The 22982-nt window shown below is 33.4% G+C and overlaps 1 protein-coding gene across 1 annotated transcript in view; it reads right to left on the bottom strand.

Annotated features, from left to right (window-relative positions):
* Gstcd (glutathione S-transferase C-terminal domain containing) overlaps positions 1-22982 on the bottom strand; it is a 169752-nt gene that overhangs the window by 9738 nt on the left and 137032 nt on the right. Inside the window, exon 8 of the mRNA XM_077803384.1 lies at positions 19681-19809. Coding sequence (XP_077659510.1) covers positions 19681-19809 — 129 coding nt within the window. The remainder of the gene's footprint in view (positions 1-19680; positions 19810-22982) is intronic.

Raw genomic sequence — 22982 nt, 5'->3', positions numbered from 1 at the left:
GTGACTTATCCTCAAGAGATTTCAACTAACCAGAGTATTATTCTATAATAGTTTAAATAGTTATCATTTGAACATTTCAAAGGACTACTTACCTATTCATATATTAACTAAGAAAATTAAACAAGGTTGAAAGATTATAAAAGGAGCACTGCAAAAGAAGTATAGGATTCATTCAAAAGGATATGTGAAGCAATCTTAAAAGTGGAAAACTGCATATATATGGATTACTAAACTAGCACTCTGGCTGATTATGAATTTATTTCAGTGGTAGTATTGTGACAAGAACACTAATAATATGCAATGAAAACTTCTAGTCTAGAGCGCTGGTTGGCTATGAGACCCTGTGCTGGACAAAACTTTTCAAGTCTTTGTCTATTCAGCTGTAATCTATGCTAAATAATACTGACATAGCATACTTTTAATGCAAAGATTAAATAAAATGTATTTTAAAACACTTTTTAAAATTCTATATGAATATAATCTGATTAGTATTATATAAAAATTGATTGAATCATATTTATGTAGCACCTTTCTGGGTGTTTTCATAAAATAACAACCCTAACATTGAATGAAAAGCTGCATAAAATACTTTCAAAGGGTTTACTTTAAAAGGAAGGAGTGAGGGGCTGTAGCTGTAGCTCAATGCCAGAGCTCTTGCCTAACTATGTTTTAGGCACAGGGTTTGATCCTTAGCATCACAGAAAAATAAACAAAATAAAGGGATGCTGTTCATCTACAACTACCAAAACATTTTTTTAACAAAGTATATAAAAAAAGGAAGGAGTTAAGTTAACTCTGAAAACAATTTCAATTTTAAAAAGTTTTCAAAACACATATTTTTAAACACAATTTATTACAACCTAAAATAAATTATTTTGAAAATTATTAGACTAAATGAGGCAAAATACAATTCTATGAAGGAATCAGATATGGGGATCCTGAAAAATAAATTATCACACTTTGCCAGAAAAATGTTCGGCTCTCCATTTCATTCTAGGCAGAGACATATTGTATTATACTTTCCCCTCCTAGGGACAGATCACATAAACTTCTGGGTAGAGGAGCACAATCATTGTGAAGAGGAGAGTTTCCTGGAAATGTCTGGATGTAGATTATTTTAGCTAGATTCCCTTTTGAACTGAAAAGCTAAAACCAGTACTATTCTGGGAAGAGAAAAGCCCTGTACCCCTCTGAATTCTTCCCTTCTTCTAGACTTATATAGGCTACACAGAAGTCAACATCTCAATTTCTATGGTAACTATGAACTCACCTTTCCTGTTTCATGGTGAAAATGGCCTAGGAAGGCAGCCATCCCCTGAGGGCAGTACCACTATCAAGCAATAGGAGAAAAAAGAACCTTGATTTCTCATCTGCTCCTTTTATTTAGTCAGCTTTTCAGTGTAAAAATCTTTACTTTCATGAGTAGCTGGAGAAAATCTAAAGGTAAAGTTATGGGTGAATATTCCCTTGGAGTAAGAACAGAACTGAGGCTCACTGAGTGCCCTTTGTGCACAGGCACTATGCTGGCATGCTGACATTTCTATGATCACAACAACCCTGAAAGAATGTATTATTTCCCTTTTAAAAGGGAGGAAACAATGACTTGGAGAAAAGAAGAACTTGCTCACAACAAAGCAGCTACTGAAGGGCAGGACTCTGACTATGGAGCATGACCCCATACATTAATTACACCAATGTGCTTTTCTACAAAACCCTGTTGAGGCTCTGAAGAAAGAAAAGTTTAGACAATTTATTTTTAAGTATCTACTTAGGTTTACATTCTTTTAGCTACATGTAAAAGAGTGAGTTTCTTTTCCTCATTTAAACTAAAAAGTTAATCACAGAAAAATGAGAAATTATATCCCATCTGATTCAAGTGTATGATATGTCAAGATCATTGTACTGTCATGTGTAACTAATTAAAACAAATTAAAAAAAGAAATTAATCAACTATTTACACAATGGATTTTAGGTCTAAAAGGTTTTACTGCATTACATAATCCTAATTTCCACTGTAACCAAGTGCAGGTAAGAAATAATAGGAAAAAATGAAGAGAGATATAGAGCAGTGGAATTATTTGAATATGGAAATTTAGCACATATAAGAAAGGTAGTATTTTAAACCAGGGAAGAAAAGATGGATTCTTCAGTAAGTCAAATTACATTAACCTGATAACATGTGAAAACCAAAAATTAGATAGTTCCATGTATCACATAAGAAAAAATAAATTTCAAATGGATTAGAGTTTTAAAATACAAAAATTATATATGTATATATATATGTGTGTGTATATATATATATATATATATATATATATATATATATATAATTTTATATAGGCTGCAGGGAAACAGGAAATATGAAAATGTCACAATCTTATTGAGGGGAAATTTAGCAAGATCTAGACAGATTACAAACATAATGTCTAAAAATCTATTAAAGAGATACATTGGCAAAAATATATAAATATCTATTTATTGACCAATATTTGAAATAATAAGAAAATGAAAGTAAACTAATTTCCCATTGACAGGAGACTAATTCAATAAACAAAATGGAGCACTCTGCAGTTCTAAAAAAGAATCCTATCTCTAGACAAGACAATGGAGTAATAAACTGCAGGAGATACTGTTAAATAAAATGTTAAAAATTATTAAACTATTCTCAGAAATTACCATTGATGGTTGTGTTGTGTGCTTCTAGCATGCTAGTGTGCATACTCTAAAATAAAGCAAATAAAAAATGTAGTGCCACTAGGAAACAGACGCTAATTTTTAAGCATGGAAGAAAGAAGAAAGAGGAATAAGACTTAAAAAAAGAGAGGCTAAGTTAAAACTCCATACTTCTGAATTTCAACTGGAGATATCAGTAGAAATTCATGATGATTTTATTGTAGGTAGGGGAGGTGAAGTATGGCCTGACTCAGAATACTACAAAGTCTTGAGATAAAGAACAAACCAGCAGCAATGACAACCCTCAGTATCTAGACCAGGATATTCTAAATACTATTTTATCCTTAAAGACCCTAAGTTCAGCTCAGAGGAGAAATAGCTGAGATATGAAGTATAAAATACACAAGAAAGCAAGGAAGTTATCAACTGTTATTGAAGCTGTTATTGTCCAAAGAACTCAAAACCCAAAACCCAAAGAGTAACCTGGTGAGCTTCACACTGAACAAAGATGGGAATATCGGAACATCAATGAGAACAATAACTGTAAATAGATTAAGTTTTTCATTATCAAATTGATGAGCCAATCATGATACTACAAAAATTCTATGGGTCACTTTTTGGTAGCCAGCTCACTTTGAAAACTGGAAATTATAGAGAAACATTGAATTGGCCTTTACTATGTGCACTGTACCTTAGAATAATCAAATAGCTGATGGAAAGCAAATGAAGATGGAATGATAAAATTATAATATCACCATTTTGCAATCCTTATTGATATAAGGGAAGAAGGGACAATGATCATTAATATTTCTAACATTCCAAAGTGACAACCAAACTGCTGATAGAACATACTATTAGCACCTATGATGTAATCTTACCCCCAAGTAGAACCAGAATCTGCTTACACCTCTACAATATAGATCTAATCACCAATTTTCAGACAATATACAGAACAGGGTAATATATTAATACAACAATATCAGAGGGATGAAATCAGCAAAATCTTCATGTGGAAAACTTTAAAGGAAAAATATCATGGTTTTGTAAGCAAATAAGATACAAAGACAAAAAAAAAAAAACCCACAAAAAAAAAAGGTGGGTAATGATGTGGTAGGCAGCATCATTCCACAAAGAGGCTGCATCCTAATCCCTGAAAATACAAACAAGGCTAAAGGATTTTTGCAGATGTGATTAAGGTTATGGTCTTTAGAATAACACGATTATCCTGGTTGGTCTTAATCTAACTACACAATGCCTTAAAAACAGATAATTTTCTCAGGTGGGAGCCCAGAAGAAATTATATAGAAGAGAAGGTCAGAGAGATTTAAATCATGAGAAGACTTCACCCACTATTTCAGGCTTTCATGGTGAAGGAGGGCAAGGAATGTGGGTGGCCTCTTGCAGCTGAGAAGACTCCTGGCTGACAGCCAGCAAGAAAACACAGACCTTAGCTCTATAACTACACAAAACCAAATTCTATCAACAACCTGAATGAACCTCAAGGTAGATTCTCCCTTACAAGATCCACATAAGAGCTCAGTCAACATCTTGATTTTGGCCTCTGAGACCACGTGGAGAAACCAGTTAAGAAGACCTGGACTTCTGACATACAGAAGTATGTTTTTTTTTTTTTTTTGCACTGGCTTATTTCATTTAGCATAAGATTTTCCTGTTCTATCCATTTACTGGCAAAACCATAATTTCATTCTTTATGGCTGAGGAATATTCCATGTCATCAAACTAAAATGCTTCTTAACAGCAAAGGAAACAATCAAGAACATGAACAGAGAGCCTATGAAATGGAAGAAAATCTTTGCCACATGCACCTCAGATAGAGAAATTAACCTCCAGGTATATAAAAAACTTAATACCAAAAAAAAAAAAACCCTAAATAACCCAATCAATATAAATGGACTAAGGAACTGAACAGCACTTCACAGAAGAAGAAATACAAATGGTCAAAAAATATATGAAAAAATGTTCAACTTCTCTAGCAATTACAGAAATGCAAATTAAAACTACACTGAGATTCCATTTAACTCCAGTCAGAATGGCAATTATTAAGAATATAAGTAACAGGGCTGGGGATGTGGCTCAAGCAGTAGCGCGCTCGCCTGGCATGTGTGCGGCCCGGGTTTGATCCTCAGCACCACATAGAAACAAAGATGTTGTGTCTGCTGAAAACTAAAAAATAAATATTAAAATTCTCTCTCTTTTAAAAAAATATAAATAACAATATATGCTAGCGAGAATGTGGGGAAAAAGGTTTCATACATTGCTAGTGTGACTGGAAATTGGTGCAACCATTCTGGAAAGCAGTATGAAGATTTTTAGAAAACTTTGAATAGAACCATCATTTGATGCAGTTATCCCATTCCTCAGATTATACCCGAAGGACTTAAAATCAGCATACTACAATGATGCAGCCACATCAATGTTTGTAGCAGCTCAGTTCACAATAGCCAAGCTGTGGAACCAACCTAGGTGCCCTTCAACAGATGAAACAATAAAACAAAATATTTTATATATACACACACACACACACACACACACACACACACAAGATTTTATGTCTTAAGACTCACATTAACTATCTCAATTTTTGTATCTTCTTTTAATACTGATTAAAATAAATAAATTGTTAAAAATTATCAGATACTAGGAAAATTTGAACATTGGCTGTTGTTAAGGTATGAAAATGGTATTGTGGTTATTTCTTTTCTGCTTAAAATATTTTTATTTTATTTTATTTTTTGTGGTGCTGGGATTGAACCTAAGCTGATAGCATAACAGTAGAAGCAATTGAGAGAGAGAGATAAAGATAGATAGATAGATATCACATCATAAGCCAGGAAGCCAGAAGGTAGGAGATGACAGTTTTGTCATCTCTGAGTAGGCCCCACCTCTTAAAGGTCCTGCCACATCTTCACATCACCTTACCAGGGACCAAGCTTCCAACTTGGGAACTCTTGGGGGGAAACCCTTGGTGCATGCTAGGCAAATGTTCTACTACTGAATTACAACCCCAGCTAAGGATTTTAATTTTTTTAAACAAATATTTTAATTATAGATGGACACAATATCTTTATTTTGTTTATTTTTATATGAAGGATCGAACCCAGTGACTCACATGTGTGAGGCAAGCGCTCTGCCACTGAGCCCCAACCCCAGCCCCAGGATTTTAATTTTTTAAGAGCAGTTTTAAGCCGACAGCAAACTCAAAGGAAGATAGAGTTTCTCATATGTCCTCTGCCTCCAGATATACATAGCCTCCCCTATTATCAACATCCTGGATCATCCTAGACTGCATTGACACATCATTATCACTCAAAGTCCACAGTTTACATTAGGGCTCACTCTGCATGAGGGCTTGACAAATTGGTAATGCCTTAAGTCCATCATTGTAATATCATGCAGAGTATTTTCACTGACTTAAAAATTCTCTGCACTCTACCTATTCACCCCCAACCTCACCCTAATCTCTGGCAATCATTTGATCTTTTTACTGTCACCATAGTTTTGCCTTCTCTAGACCACCATATAGTTGGAATCATTATATGGCCTTTTCATACTGGCTTCTTTCATGGAGCAATATGAATTTAAGATTGGCTTCTTTTCATGATGTGGTAGCTCATCTTCTTTTAGTGCTGAAAAATATTCCATTGTATGGATGTACTAGAATTTATTTATATATTTACCTACTGAAAAACATCTTGGTTAACTCCAAATTTTGGCCATTACCAGTGAAGTTGCTATAAACATCCATTTGTCTGGATATGTTTTCAACTCCTTTGGGTAAGTAACAAGAGAAGCAATTTTTTGGATTGTAGGAATATATTTAGTTTTGCAAGATACCGCTGAACTATCTTCCAAAGTAGGTTGTAACCACTTTGCATTCCTACCAGCGATGAATTGGAGATTTTGTAGCTTCATAGTCTTACCAGCACTTGATGATGTGTTTTAGAATTTGGCTGCTCTAATAGGTGTATAGTGTCATTTCTATTTGCATTCCCCTGATGACATATAATATTGAGTATCTTTTATATGCTTATTTTACCATCTTTATATCTTCTTTGGTTAGGTATATGATCAGGTTTTTGGCTCATTTTTCAGTTGGGCTGTTTGTTTTTTTATTGCTCAATTTTAAGAGTTCTTTGCATATTTTGGGTGACAATCCTTTATGGGTTCTTGCATGTCTTTTACAAATATTTTCCTCATTGTGGCTTGTTTTCTCATTCTCTTGACAATGTCTTTGCAGAGTAAAAGTTTTTAATTTTAATGAATTCCAGCTGATAATTCTTTCTTTCTTGTATCATGCCTTTGGTGTTTGGTAAATCATTACCAAACCCAATTCATTTCAACTTCCACCTAAGTTATCTTTTTGAAGTTTTATAGTTTTGGTTGTGGTTGATTTTGAGTATCTTTTGTGAAGGGTGTAAGTATATGTCTAGATTCTTTTTATTTTTTGCATGTACATGTCCAGTTGCTCAGGCATTGTTTCATGGGAAATATTTTGTTTTTAAGTAATCATTATCCTTAAGAGATAAATGCTCTAATATTAAGAGTAAAATAAATTGATGTCTAGAATTTGCTTCAAAATAGCCCAGAGGTGGGAAAAAGCCATTGAGGGTATAAATGAAAAAAGAATGAACAGAAATTAATAACATAACTGGGTCATAGATATATGCATGCTAATCTGAACTTTGCAGTATCTAAAGGAGACTAATGTGTTGGTGGGAAGGAAGCATTTACTCCATTGTTTACTTAACTTGATGACAAACAACATTTTATTGAATGATGCAACAGTCAGTGGTTCTCAAATAGTGAATTTCTTATTATCTACCTGTTTCTCTGTACATATATGTAATTCCTATAAAGCTAAAAACTTAAGTTGTATACTTATCTTTTGGCCAAGGTAATGCATATTCTAAAGTAAATATAAATACTTTAGATTGAGATATATACTGTGAAATTCATGGATTATAAACTAAAAAACTTTCCTGTACATTTCCTGTACATTTTATTTTTTCCCATATTTTTATTAGTACATTATAATTATTTCTTATACATTTTTAAACTTCAGTTTATCTCTATATAATAAAAATTCTCAGTAGAATTCTTATCATTTAAGTGATCAAAATGAAACTGAACAGACAAGGAACCTTATAGTACATGTTTTCTTATATGCAGTAGTAAGTTAGAATGAGAAGGTTGAATGAATGATCTCTAAAGTTCCCCTAATCCAAGCATGCCCTGACCTTTGCTTCTCAGGAAGGATTCTTAACCATAAATTTTGCAGATCAAAGCAGCCAAGGTTCCAACTCTGTAGTCATATCCCTCTCTTTAAAAAGTTTCATTCAGTAATAATATGGGCAGTCAGCTTCAGAATTCAAATTATGCTAAAAGGCACGCAGTTATAGAGTCCCTTGTTCTATACATACTCTTTCTCTTCTGAAAGAATCTGGTTACCCAAGCCAATGTTGTTCAAAACATTGGTTTTCTTTCCTGAAATATGTCCTCCTATATAATAAATGTACATTTTATTTCTTAATTTGTAAATATTAGATCTTACTTATTATATTTCTATTATGAAAGATGAACATTTTGACATTTTTACAACCTCTTCCTATTACCATTCTCTATGATAGTGTCATTTATACTGTGCACTGCTGATCCAAGTTTTTAAAAATATCCAAGACTTTCCCCACTCAAAAGCTATATAAAATACTGAATAATACAATTTTCCACAGTATGAAAATACCACATAATCACTCAGTTCCATTTTTCTTTCCTGAAGACATCTTTCTGGGCCTTCTGACCTTTGACTAAAAGATGAACTCAATGCTTTATAGATTTGCTGCCCAGAAGTTGTAAGACTCCCTATACTTATTTACTGAGACTCTGCCATAGACAAAGATTTCTCTTCATCCCTCTCTTGTATTGAATGCCACTTATTCCTTTTTTTTTAACTTTCTTTTTTTTCATGCAGCATATCTTCTAGTGGTTTGCTGAAAAGTGTTACACATGACATACATTTTCTTGAGAGCTTGAATATTTGGAAATGGTATTTTACTTTCATACTTGATTGAGGGATTGGTTAGGTATAGAATTTTTGATTGAAAATTAACTGTTAGGATTTTGAAGGCATTACTTCTCTGCCGTCTAGCCTTTCATATAAGAAATATGAAGGAATTTTGGGGGGCAGGGGGTACCAGGGATTGAACTCAGAGGGGCTTAACCACTGAGCCATATACCTAGCCCTTTAAAAAATATTTTAATTTGAGACAGGGTCTTGATGAGTTGCTTAGGGCTTCAATAAGTTGCTAAGGCTGGCTTTGAATTCATGATCCTGCTGCCTCAGTCTCCTGAGCTGCTGGGATTACATGCATGGGCCACCATGCCCAGCTGTATGATGGAATTTTGATTCTAAATTATTGTATATAACCTACATCTTTTTTTTTCCTCTGTGGAAACTAGTAAGAATTTCTTGTCATTCTTGGTGTTCTGAAATTTCATACTGTGCCATTAGTCTTGATAATTTTTCAAGTGAACTTCATCAATCAAGAGAAATGCATACTTCATTAATAGGATATTTTATTAAATTAGTTCTTTGATATTTTCCTCCCAATCATTTTATCTGTTTTCTCTTTCTGGCCTGATTCTTGTACTAAATCTCTGTTTTTTTTTTTTTTTTTTGTTTTGAATGCTTCTCTTCATTTTTTTTGTCTTTTTTTTTGTTCTGTTTTTCAGGTAATATCTTACACCTCTTTTAAAAAAATACCTATCTTTTAAATTTATTACTTCTTAATTTTGATTAGCAATTATAGCAGCACAATTCACAATAGCTAAATTGTGGAACCAACCCAGATACCCTTCAGTAGATAAATGGATAGGGAAACTTTGGTATGTATATAAAATGGAAAAATACTCAGCATTAAAAGAGAATAAAATCATGGCATTTTCAGGTAAATGGATGGAGTTGGAGAATATAATATGCTAAGTGAAGTAAACCAATTCCAAAAACCCAAAGGCTGAATGTTTTCTTTGATATGAGGATGCTGACTCATAATGGTGATGGGGGGAAGGGAATGGGAGGAATGGAGGAACTTTAGATAGGGTCAAGAAATACTTTCTTATTCTCCAATCATTCATTTCTTTTTCTTTCTCATTGTATCCTAGCTTCACTAATTCAACATGTATTATCTTCTCTGATTTTTCCCTGAATAAGATCCTCTGTCATGTTGTTGCTTTCATCTTAGTCTTACATTCTGAATTTTCCGTCTTTGGTGTTCTATGTCTGTCAGTTTATATTAAAGAGTGAATCACTAAAAAAGTTGATTGTAAGTTCTAAATGAAAGAGTAAAACAAAAAGGCTAGTTACTGAGTGGGTGAGTGGCTAGCTGACTTTTCTTTTTATAATTATAGCTCTAATATCTGTAGCTCTTTGAGGATAGTTCTGCTTCTATATAAGAGTATCTTCATTCAATTTTACTAATGATTCTCTGGTTTCTGAGGTTTTTGAATTAGGAGACAGATGTGGGTAGGGAAGATATCCATTATTCAGTATGCAGATTCTCACATAGTCCTTACATGACAAATCACCATTGCCCACCCATGTGCCTTCATGGCACATACATCTTTCTTTTTAAATAATATTTCAGGTATCCTGTAACTTGCTTCGTAATAACTTTCTTACCACCCTGCTTTCCATTTAAGCTTGATGTCCTTCACATCTACTTAATAACATTGTTATGGTTCAGATATGAGGTATCTTCTGAAAAGCTCATGCATTGATGCAGTAATGTTCAGAGATGAAATGATTAGATTATGAGAGCTATAACTTCATTGGTGGATTAATTATTTGAATTGATTACTGGGTGGTAACTACAGGAAGGTAAGGTATGGTTGGAAGAAGTAACTCATTTCGGGGTGTGCCTTTCTGGATTATATTTGTCCTCAATTGATTTCTCCCTGTCTTTCAGCTTCCTGGATGCAATGAACTGAGAAGCTTTCTTCTGTCACACCTTTCTTCTCTCACACCCAGAGCAATGGACTTGGCTTATCATGGACTGAACTTCTAAAAACATCAGCTCCAAATAAACTTTTCTTCATCTAAAATAAACTTTTCTTCCAAATAAACTTTTCTTCATTGTTCTTGTCAGGTATTTTGGACACAGAGACAAAAAACTGACTACCGCACTTACTTTTTTTTCCCTTCAGTCTGCCTTCTACCTTAATACTTTGTATCATGATTTGAGTTAAAGACATTTGAATGCAGTTTCATCAAACATGGAGTTTGATCTTTTTTTTTTTTTAATCACTCTTGTTATTTGAGGGTCTGATCTTTCTTGGGGAAAAGAGGTATTGAAATATCTCTATCTGCTATTTTCATCTTAGACATTTTCTTTTTCCTTTGTGATTTCTAAAAATTGTGTTTTCAGGATAGAAATTTTCTCTAGTCCTTATATGATTACTCATCAAAAGTATTACTGAATTATCATGTATAATTGCATATGCTTCTTTTAATTATACACTAACAGATCTAACTAAAAATGAGCTTGTAATTAAGCACTCACCACTCATAAACTATCAACAATCACATTAAAAATTATGTTATAGGCAAAATAGAAAAAAGCAAATGCAAATAGCTGGAAAATAAAATATTTGAGTTTTTGAAACACAATAACACATCAAAAATATTCACTTATACTTAGAAATCAGTACCTTAGCACCCGGTTAACATGATAGTTTGGAATTGCCCACTAAAAACATTTAGCCTTGAGAAACTTTTGTTTTTAATATGAAGTATACACTTTTCCATAGTCATCACCATTCTATAACATTATAAAAATTTTTGTGTTATTTTTGAGAGCATTAGTATTAATATATATTATAAACTAAGTCTTTATTAAGCTTAATCTTATAAATTTTCAAAAGAATCAGACTAATCCTATACTACACAAAAAGAGGAAACAACATACCTTTTGTAAAAACAGCCTTAAAAAGCATACTTTTATAAATAACCTTTTGAAATTTACCCTTTAAGTGTATGGTAATAATGAATTGAATCAGGGTCATGCAGCTACATATATAGAAATTGGAAAAAATTGCAAAACTTTTTGGGATGTTTCTTACTTTTGAAAAGACATATTTTCCTCAGGGAAATAATTAATCATTATAATCAAAATAAAAACAATTCAATAAAAAAGTATCCCTGTAACAATCAAATACTTGTTTTGAAGAAAAGAACATAGACAATCCCTGCTTAACATTAGTTCTGCTTACAATGTTTTGATTTTACAATGGTGCAAAAGTGATAAACATTCAATAAATACCATACTTAAAATTTTGAGTTTTGATCTTTTTTGATATGCTTTGTGATACTCATTTGTGATGTTGGGCATTAGCAGCAGCAGCAGCAACAACAGCAAGCCTCCAGTCCAGTCACATAATAACAGGCTAAACCACCACTTTTCTATGAAGTACTGTATTGCTAAGCTTTGATGTATAACAGGTTAGTGTACTAAACACATTTTCTATTTATGATATTTTCCAGTAAGTGTAAGTTTATCAAGAGGTAAACCCATCATATATCAGAGTGAATCTGTATATATCTTATATACCATATAAAATATATACTTCTATATATAGAATTTATTAAAATAAATAACTATATATTTATTTCTATCTTTATTGCTTACAAGTTTCTGAATATAAAAATAATAACAAGTTGAATGTAGTATATTTTAAAGATATTAAAAATAAAAAAATATTATTTCACAACATACAGGGACAGCCACCTTAAAAAAGTAGATATTAGCATAATTTACTTCCATTAATTTTTCTTGGAAATGATTTTTAAAAATATTTTTCATTGCAGATGGACACAATACCTTTATTTATTTTTATATGGTGCTCAGGATTGAACCCAGTGCCTCACACGGTAAGTGCTCTTTTACTGAGCTACAACTCCAGCCTCTTCCATTCATTTGTAATGCAGTTTTCACCTGGTTAAGATCACATTGCAAAAAGTAGTAGGCTCAGTTCATTGAGTACTTCCTAAATGCTAGGCAGCTCCTAAGTGCTTCACATATCTTGTGTCAACATTTTTTTTCTTTTTTTTTATTGGTTGTTCAAAACATTACAAAGCTCTTGACATATCATATTTCATACATTAGATTCAAGTTGGTTATGAACTCCCATTTTTACCCCAAATACAGATTGCAGAATCACATCGGTTACACATCCACATTTTTACATAATGCCATATTAGTGACTGTTGTATTCTGCTACCTTTCCTATCCTCTACTATCCTCCCTCCCCTCCCCTCCCATCTTCTCTCTCTACCCCATCTACTGTAATTCATTTCTCTCCTTGTTTATTTTCCGATTCCCCTCACAACCTCTTATATGTAATTTTATATAACAATGAGGGTCTCCCTCCATTTGCATGCAATTTCCCTTTTCTCTCCCTTTCCCTCCCACCTCATGTCTCTGTTTAATGTTAATCTTTTGTTCCTGCTCTTCCTCCCTGCTCTATTCTTAGTTGCTCTCATTATATCAAAGAAGACATTTGGTATTTGTTTTTTAGGGATTGGCTAGCTTCACTAAGCATAATCTGCTCTAGTGCCATCCATTTCCCGGCAAATTCCATGATTTTGTCATTTTTTAGTGCTGCGTAATACTCCATGGTGTATAAATGCCACATTTTTTTAATCCATTCATCTATTGAAGGGTATATGGGTTGGTTCCACAGTCTAGCAATTGTGAATTGTGCTGCTATGAACATCGATGTGGCAGTATCCGTGTAGTAAGCTCTTTTAAGGTCTTCAGGGAATAGTCCGAGAAGGGCAATAGCTGGGTCAAATTGTGGTTCCATTCCCAGCTTTCCCAGGAATCTCCATACTGCTTTCCAAATTGGCCGCACCAGTTTGCAGTCCCACCAGCAATGTACAAGAGTACCCTTTTCCCCACATCCTTGCCAGCACTTGTTGTTGTTTGACTTCATAATGGCTGCCAATCTTACTGGAGTGAGATGGTATCTTAGGGTGGTTTTGATTTGCATTTCTCTGACTGCTAGAGATGGTGAGCATTTTTTCATGTACTTGTTGATTGATTGTATATCCTCCTCTGAGAAGTATCTGTTCAGGTCCTTGGCCCATTTGTTGATTGGGATATTTGTTATCTTATTGTCTAATTTTTTGAGATCTTTGTATACTCTGGATATTAGGGCTCTATCTGAAGTGTGAGGAGTAAAAATTTGTTCCCATGATGTAGGCTCCCTATTTACCTCTCTTATTGTTTCTCTTGCTGAGAAAAAACTTTTCAGTTTAAGTAAGTCCCATTTGTTGATTCTTGTTATTAACTCTTGTGCTATGGGTGTCCTATTAAGGAATTTGGAGCCCAACCCCACAATATGTAGATCGGAGCCAACTTTTTCTTCTATCAGACGTAGAGTCTCTGATTTGATATCTAGCTCCTTGATCCATTTTGAGTTAACTTTCTGCATGGCGAGAGGAGGGGATTCAGTTTCATTTTGTTGCATATGGATTTCCAGTTTTCCCAACACCATTTGTTGAAGATGCTATCCTTCCTCCATTGCATGCTTTTAGCCCCTTAATCAAATATAAGATAGTTGTAGCTTTGTGGATTAGTCTCTGTGTCCTCTATTCTGTACCACTGGTCCACCCGCCTGTTTTTGGTACCAGTACCATGCTGTTTTTGTTACTATTGCTCTCTAATATATTTTGAAATCTGGTATCGCTATACCGCCTGATTCACACTTCCTGCTTAGAATTGCTTTTGCTATTCTGGGTCTTCTGTTTTTCCATATGAATTTCATGATTGTTTATCTATTTCTACAAGAAATGCCTTTGGGATTTTGATTGGCATTGCATTAAACCTATAGAGAACTTTTGGTAATATTGCCATTTTGATGATGTTAGTTCTGCCTATCCATGAACAGGGTATATTTTTCCATCTTCTAAGATCTTCTTCTACTTTTCTTTTTAGGGTTCTGTAGTTTTCATTGTATAAATCTTTCACCTCTTTTGTTAGGTTGATTCCCAAGTATTTTATTTTTTTTGAGGATATTGTGAATAGACTGTTTTTCCTCATTTCCGTTTCAGAAGTTTTGTTGCTGATATACAGAAATGCCTTTGATTTATGTGTGTTGATTTTATATCCTGCCACTTTGCTGAATTCATTTATTAGTTCTAGTAGTTTCTTTGTATATCCTTTAGGGTCTTCTAGGTATAGAATCATGTCATCCACAAATAGTGATAATTTAAGTTCTTCTTTTCCTATTTTTATGCCTTTAATTTCTTTCGTCTGTCTAATTGCTCTGGCCAGTGTTTCGAGAACTATGTTGAATAGAAGTGGTGAGAGAGGGCATCCCTGTCTTGTTCCAGATTTTAGAGGGAATACCTTCAATTTTTCTCCATTCAGAATGATGCTAGCCTGAGGCTTAGCATAGATAGCTTTTACAATGTCGAGGTAAGTTCCTGTTATCCCTAGGTTTTCTAATGTTTTGAACATAAAGGGATGCTGTACTTTGTCGAATGCTTTTTCTGCGTCTATCTAGATGATCATATGGTTCTTATCTTTAAGTCTATTGATGTGGTGAATAACATTTATTGATTTCCGTATATTGAACCATGCTTGCATCCCAGGGATGAATCCTACTTGATCATGGTGCACAATGTTTTTGATGTGTTTTTGTATTCGATTCGCCGGAATTTTATTGAGGATTTTTGCATCTAGGTTCATTAGAGATATTGGTCTGTAGTTTTCTTTCTTTGAGGTGTCTTTGTCTGGTTTCGGAATCAGGGTGACATTGGCCTCATAGAATGAATTTGGAAGAGCTCCCTCTTTTTCTATTTCCTGAAATAACTGGAAAAATATTGGTATTAATTCTTCTTTAAAGGTTCTGTAAAACTCCGCTGTATGCCCATACAGTCCTGGGCTTTTCTTGATTGGTAGTCTTTTGATTGCTTCTTCAATTTCATCCATTGATATTGGTCTGTTCAAATTGTGTGTATCCTCCTGACTCAGTCTGGGCAAATCATATGACTTAAGAAATTTATCGATGTCTTCACTATCATCTATTTTATTGGAATATAGATTTTCAAAATAATTTCTAATTGTCTTCTGTATTTCTGTAGCATCTGTTGTGATATTGCCTTTTTCATCCCGTATGTTAGTAATTTGAGTTCTCTCTCTTCTTCTCTTCGTTAGCATGGCTAAAGGTCTGTCGATCTTATTTATTTTTTCGAAGAACCAACTTTTACTTTTGTTAATTTTTTCAATAGTTTCTTTTGTTTCAATTTCATTGATTTCCGCTCTGATTTTAATTATTTCTTGCCTTCTGCTATATTTGCTGTTGTTTTGCTCTTCCTTTTCTAGGGCTTTGAGATGAAGTGTGAGCTCATTTATTTGTTGGTTTTTTCTTTTTTCGAGGAATGACCTCCAGGCGATGAATTTCCCTCTTAAAACTGCTTTCATTGTGTCCCATAGATTCCGATATGTTGTGTCTGTATTTTCATTTATCTCTAAGAATTTTTTTATTTCCTCCTTTATGTCTTCTGTAACCCATTGATCAGTCAGTAACATATTGTTCATTTTCCATGTGATGCAGGATTTTTCCTTCCTTCTTTTATCCTTGATTTCCAGTTTCATTCCATAATGATCAGATAAAATGCATGGTATTATCTCCACCCCTTTATATTTACTGAGGGTTGCCCTATGGCATAATATATGGTCTATTTTTGAGAAGGATCCATGTGCTGCTGAGAAAAAAGTATAACCATTTGATGATGGTTGATATATTCTATATATGTCAGTTAAGTCTAGGTTATTGATTGTGGTATTGAGTTCTATAGTTTCTTTATTCAACTTTTGTTTGGAGGATCTGTCCAATGGTGAGAGAGGTGTGTTGAAATCACCCATAATTATTGTGTTGTGGTCTATTTGATTCTTGAACTTGAGGAGAATTTGTTTTATGAATGTCACAGCACCATTATTTCGTGCATAAATATTGATAATTGTTATGTCTTCTTGGTGAATGGTTCCTTTTAATAGTATATAATGTCCTTCTGTAACCCTTTTGATTAACTTAGTCTTGAAGTCGATTTTATTCGATATGAGGATGGCCACCCCTGCTTGCTTACGAGGACCGTGTGCGTGGTATATTTTTTCCCATCCTTTCACCTTCAGCCTTTGTATGTCTTTTCCAATCAGATGTGTCTCCTGGAGGCAGCATATTGTTGGATTTGTTTTTTAATCCATGATACCAGCCTATGTCACTTTATTGGAGAGTTTAAGCCATTAACATTTAGGGTTACTATTGATATATGGTTTGTACTTCCAGCCATGATTGATTATTTATCCTTTTTTTAAAATTTAGTTTGTTTCTCCATGATTATCTTTCCCCCCGTCCTCTGTCTTTACTGAGGCACTTCCCACTGATGGTTTTGGTTATTGTTTTTCATTTCTTCCTCATGTAGTGTTTTGCTCAAGATGCTTTGCAATGCTGGTTTTCTTGCTGCAAATTCTTTTAGCTTTTGTTTATCATGAAAGATTTTTATTTTGTTGTCATACTTGAAGCTTAATTTTGCTGGATACAGAATTCTTGGTTGGCATCCATTGTCTTTCAGTGTTTGAAATACATTGTTCCAGGATCTTCTCGCTTTCAGCGTCTCTGATGAAAAATCCGTTGTTAACCTTATTGGTTTACCCCTGAATGTAATCTGCTTCCTTTCTCTTGTAGCTTTTAATATTTTCTCTTTGTTCTGTATATTGGCTATCTTCATAACAATGTGTCTTGGCGTTGGTCTACTGTGATTTTGTATGCTCGGTGTCCTGTATGCATCTACAATTTGTATATCCGTTTCCTTTTTTATTTCTGGAAAGTTTTCTGTAATTATTTCATTCAGCAGGTTACTCATTCCCTTGGTTTGAATCTCTGTACCTTCTTCTATCCCAATGATTCGTAAGTTTCCTTTTTTTATGTTATCCCATATCTCTTGGATGTTTTTTCTTGTGATTTTTTACCTGCCTTTCTGAGTTGGCTAGACTCTTTTCAAGATGATATATTTTGTCTTCATTATCTGACGTTCTGGCTTCTACTTGCCCCACTCTGTTAGTGATACTCTCATTTGAGTTTTTAATTTGGTTTATAGTTTCCTTCATTTCTAGAATTATTGTTTGATTTTTTTTATAATCTCTATGTTCTGATAAAGATGCTTAACTTCTTCTTTTATCTGTTTATGTAATTCATTTTCAATGTGTTTTTTCACTGTTTGAATTTGCTGTCACATATCCTCTTTAAGGTTCCATTCCATCTGTCTAAGGTGTTCCTTGAGTTCCTTATATGACCATTTTTCTGATAACTCTAGGTCCTCCTGAATATTTAGGCTGTACTTCATTGTTTGTAATCCTTTTCTTCCTTGCTTTTTTATGCTGCTCATGTTACTTCTTGTTCTGTTTGAATGCTGAGTTACTGTTTACTTTATAAATTTATTTGATGCTGTCGCCGCTGGTTTCAATGAAGTTATCTCCTCTGCCCATGACGTCAGTTCTCTGCCATGGTGGTATCCCATGCAAATGGTGACCATTCGTTCCCTTTGCCGGGTGACCAATGCAACGGGTGGGTCCTGACTGTCTCTCCCAAGCCCCGTTTCAATCCTGTGGCCACTGCCTATGAAGGCTCGGTTGGCTTTTACCTCTGTATGTTTAGAAGAGCTGACCAGTTATTTCAGCAGGATTGTTAGTGCTGAGTCATGAGAAGCAGGCTAACTGGAGCTTGAATGCCTTGTGTCAACATTTTACCAGTAAGTATTTTATGCTTATTTTATAGATGGAAACAGGATCAATAGTTTGAATAAATCGCCTAAGATCACAGTTATTGAGTGCCAAGCAGGAATTTAGCACAAGGTTGTCAAATGTTAAAATCCATACTCTTAATAATAATTATATTTATACAATTTTGTCCATGTTAACTAAATTTTCATACCATTAATAAATCAATGCAAACATCATAAAAATGCAATTTTCAAAGCTCCTGAGCAGGCTCCTCTCACTGAGGCCTTGCAGTCTAGACTAATAATATCTTTAAAAATCTTTGCAAATTTGAAAGCTAAAAAATGGAATGTCATTGTTGTTTAAATTAAGAATGCGCTTAATTACCAAAGACTGAGTTTTCATATGGTTATTAGTCACTTGTATTTCTAGAAAAATATATTCCTCAAAGAAACCCAATGTAAAGAAGAAACTTTAATGAGGGAGCTATAGTAAGTAGTAGGGGTGTTGGAATACCTTGATATAAGAAAAAAGCTAAAAATATTTTGATTTATTTCCTTTGATTATCTTAAGTCAAACTAAGTTAACAAAATCCAGTAACCCTAATTAGATTAGTAACTTTAGTCATTTTTGCTTGATACAAGTTGTTGTATTAGTGGAGAGAAGGCTAACAATTAGTATCTCAATTCTGATGTATAAATGATTTATTTAAAACTACTAAGAGTAGTTGGTAAAGACTTTAAAATTCTCTCCTTAAAATGTCCTTTACATCATTTTTTATACTTTTAGAAAAATAGTAAAAGAAAAAAGTATTTATTAAGCAAAGATAAATGTCAACTAAGTCCTTATTGAAATATAACAAAATGGTAGATAAATTCAGTTTTAATGCACTTACAATAGCCAGTTAGTCTTATTTCCCCTCTAGCCATACTATGTTGAGAGGAATCTATTTAACACAACATTGTAGGTGTATAACTGCGAAATGTAGAAAAAAATATTGCTTTGAAAAAGACAAACATATACTTTTAATAATGAAGTACTATGAATATAATAATAATATTAATTAGTATACTATATTTTGTTGAGAAAGTATAGAAAGTTATAGATTTCTTTGTTTAGGAAATAATATAAAATTAAATCCTTTATTTATTCTAAGGCATATAATTTTATTTAGCTATAATTAGGAAATTGAAATTGCATGATGACTTACCCCAATATTAAACATCCCTGTAAAATACTCCATGTTGGCTTGGATGAACCAAATGTTGCTTAAACCTAGATCATCACTTCTCTTCTTAGCACGAATTAATGATAATTCCTTGTTTTCTATTAATATAACCTAGATTTTCCCAGGAAAAAAAACAGTATATTCAGTAACATAACTCAAAATATTAGGACAAAACATTATTGCTATATTCCATAGCCTTAATAATGTTGAACATATTATACTGATCCTCTATTCTGTGCCAGGAAGTATGTCAGTTAATCTGATACTAAATTGAACAAGGTCTTTGAACTCTTGAAGCTTAAGGTGTAGTGATATAAGTGAAACAAGCAATAATACCACAGTGTGAAAAATGTTTAATAAAAGATGAACAATGTATAATGGGAGCACTCAGACTTGATGACTAAGGAAGATTTTATTGGGGAAAGTAACATATCAACTGAGGTCTGAAAAATAAAAAGAACATAGCAAGAAGGAATGGAAGAGTGTTAGGCAGAGAGAGAAATACATATGAAGGCCCAAGGTGGGAAAGAGTGTAGTATGTATGAAGAAGTAAGAAAACTGGTATAGCTTGGCACAATGTACATGTTAGTGATAGTGGGGATGGAGGCAAAGGGTATGGAGGTTGATATGAGGATGGAGAAGTAATGGACTCAGTTCATGCATTTATGATAAAAGAAGGTCCATCAGCTTCCATGAATAATACAGATTATGGAAGAGTGGGAGAAGCAGGGACAACAGAAACCTGCAACAGTGATTTTGAGTAGAATTAATACAATATCATCACTATTATTCCTGGTTCTTATTTTGTACTTATGATTACATTTATGGAAAAATCTTGGATCCCTTTGAATAGAAATCCTGTCAGAGTATAAGTGGTATTAAAGGCTTTTTAGCCTTTATTCTAGCCAATTCAATTTATCTAAGTTTTCAGAACTATTAGGAAGGGAACTAAAGATACTACGTTCTTGGCTCTGGTTCTGTATTCTATGAACTTTCTTCCTTTCAAACATGAAACTGTTATTTTCTTTAATAATAAAAAGGCACTCACCTCTTCTAGGATTATTGGTTTATTTTTTATTTATTCTCTAGGAAAAGAGATTATCCCTCACCTCCAATTATTCTGTTAAATATCATTCTGACCAGTAAATCAGTTTCTCCATAATTTTTTCTTCCGCAAGTATTTACTATAGTTAGTTCACATCTCCCAGAAAACTCACAAATACTCTGACCTAGTTGAATTTGTATTAAAAAATGATTTTTCTTCTTAAGACTTTTATGTTATAAGATGGCCACTGTGAGGAACTGATTTAATATGGTAGAAGATTAGAAACAACACAAATTTCTAACTGTACCAATGACTGAGTGGTATATTTACTTAAAAATATATCATCACTAAAATATGATGATATGTAAAAGTATTAGCAAATGAAAAATATTTGTGATAAAATAGTGAACAAAGAGCAAGGGGACTAAAATTTTATTTGCATTTGTAGAATTTGTAACAGAAATATTAGTATGGGCATAACTTAATGAGAACAAGGGAAGAAAAACATTTGATGGATCAATATGGTAGGTTTGGGTATTATTTTTTATTTTCTTTTTAAAAAATTGTTGTTATTGTTTGTATTCTTTATAGCTGCCATTCTGACTGGAGTGACATGAAACCTTAGAGTAGTTTTGATTTGCATTTCTCTAATTGTTAGACATGTTGAACATTTTTTCATATATTTGTTGATTGATTGTATATCTTTTTCTGAGAAGTGCCTGTTCAGTTCGTTGGCCCATTTATTGATTGTGCTATTTGTTTTTTGGTGTTAAGATTTTTGAGTTCTTTATATATCCTACAGATTAGTGCTCTATCTGATGTGGTGTGGTAAAAATTTGCTCCCATTCTGTAGGCTCTCTATTCACCTCACTGATTGTTTCTTCTTTTAGTTTGAATCTGTCCCATTAATTGATTCTTGATTTTATTTCTTGTGCCATAGGAGTCTTACTAAGGAAGTGGGGCCTAATCCCACATGATGGAGGTTTGAGTCTATTTTTTCTTCTATTAGGCATAGGGTCTCTGGTTTAATTCCTAGGTCCTTGATCCACTTTCAGTTGAACTTTGTACATGGTGAGAGATAGGGACTTAATTTCATTTTGTTGCATATAGACTTCCAGTGTTCCTAGCACCATTTGTTGATTAAGTGTTGGTGAGGTTGTGGAGAAAAAGGCACACTCATACTTTGCTGGTGGGGCTGCAAACTGGCACAGCCAATATGGAAAGCAGTGTGGAGATTCCTTGGAAAACTGGGAATGGAATCACCATTTGACCCAGCCATGTCACTCCTCGGTCTCTACCTAAAGGACTTAAAAACAGCATACTATAGGGATACAGCCACATCAATGTTTATTGCAACACAATTTCCAATAGCTAAATTGTGGAACTAACCTAGATGCCCTTCAATAGGTGAATGAATAAAGAAAATGTGATATATATATATATATATATATATATATATATATATATATATATATATATATATATAATATTACTCAGCATTAAAAGAGAATAAAATCATGGCATTTGCAGGTACATGGATGGAGTTGGAGAACAGAAGCTAAGTAAGCCAACCCCCCTAAAACAAATGCTGAATGTTTTCTCTGATATAAGGATGTTGATTCATAATGGAGATGTGGGGAGAGCATGGGAGGAATGAACGAACTTTAGATAGGTCAAAGGGGAGGGAAAGGTTGGGAGGGGGTGGGAAGTAGGAAAGATGGTGGAATGAGACAGACATCATTACCCTAAGTACATGTATGAAAACATGAATGGTGTGACTCTACTTTGTGCACAACCAGACACATGAAAAATTGTGCTCTACTTGTGTAATATTAACTGTAATGCATTTTGCTGTCATATATAACAAATTAGAACAAAACAATTGTTATTTTTGTTAGAATTTTGATGTAATTGATCAAAAGAACATGCTCAACAAATTTTAGAAGCCATTATTTCCAGTTATAGTTATATTGAAAGTTAATTTAATTATAGATATTTTATTTAATGGGATTGCAATTAAAAACTTTTTAAAGACATGCAACTTTTTAAAAATTTGCAACTGTACTTTGGTCCTACTTTAATAATTTTCCCCTTAAGATTCTAAATCTTAGAAGTTTACTTCAAAGAAAACAGAAAATGCCTGTGTCACTTATTTGATTAGGGTGAATGATTAGGAACTCTGAGTAAGGGATAAGCCAGACTTGGCTAGTTGAATTGTGTTTATCTTATACATATTTTT

Source organism: Urocitellus parryii, chromosome 10 (genome assembly GCF_045843805.1).
Source record: "Urocitellus parryii isolate mUroPar1 chromosome 10, mUroPar1.hap1, whole genome shotgun sequence".
NCBI lineage: Eukaryota > Metazoa > Chordata > Mammalia > Rodentia > Sciuridae > Urocitellus > Urocitellus parryii.
This window is presented reverse-complemented; position numbering and strand designations above follow the sequence as displayed.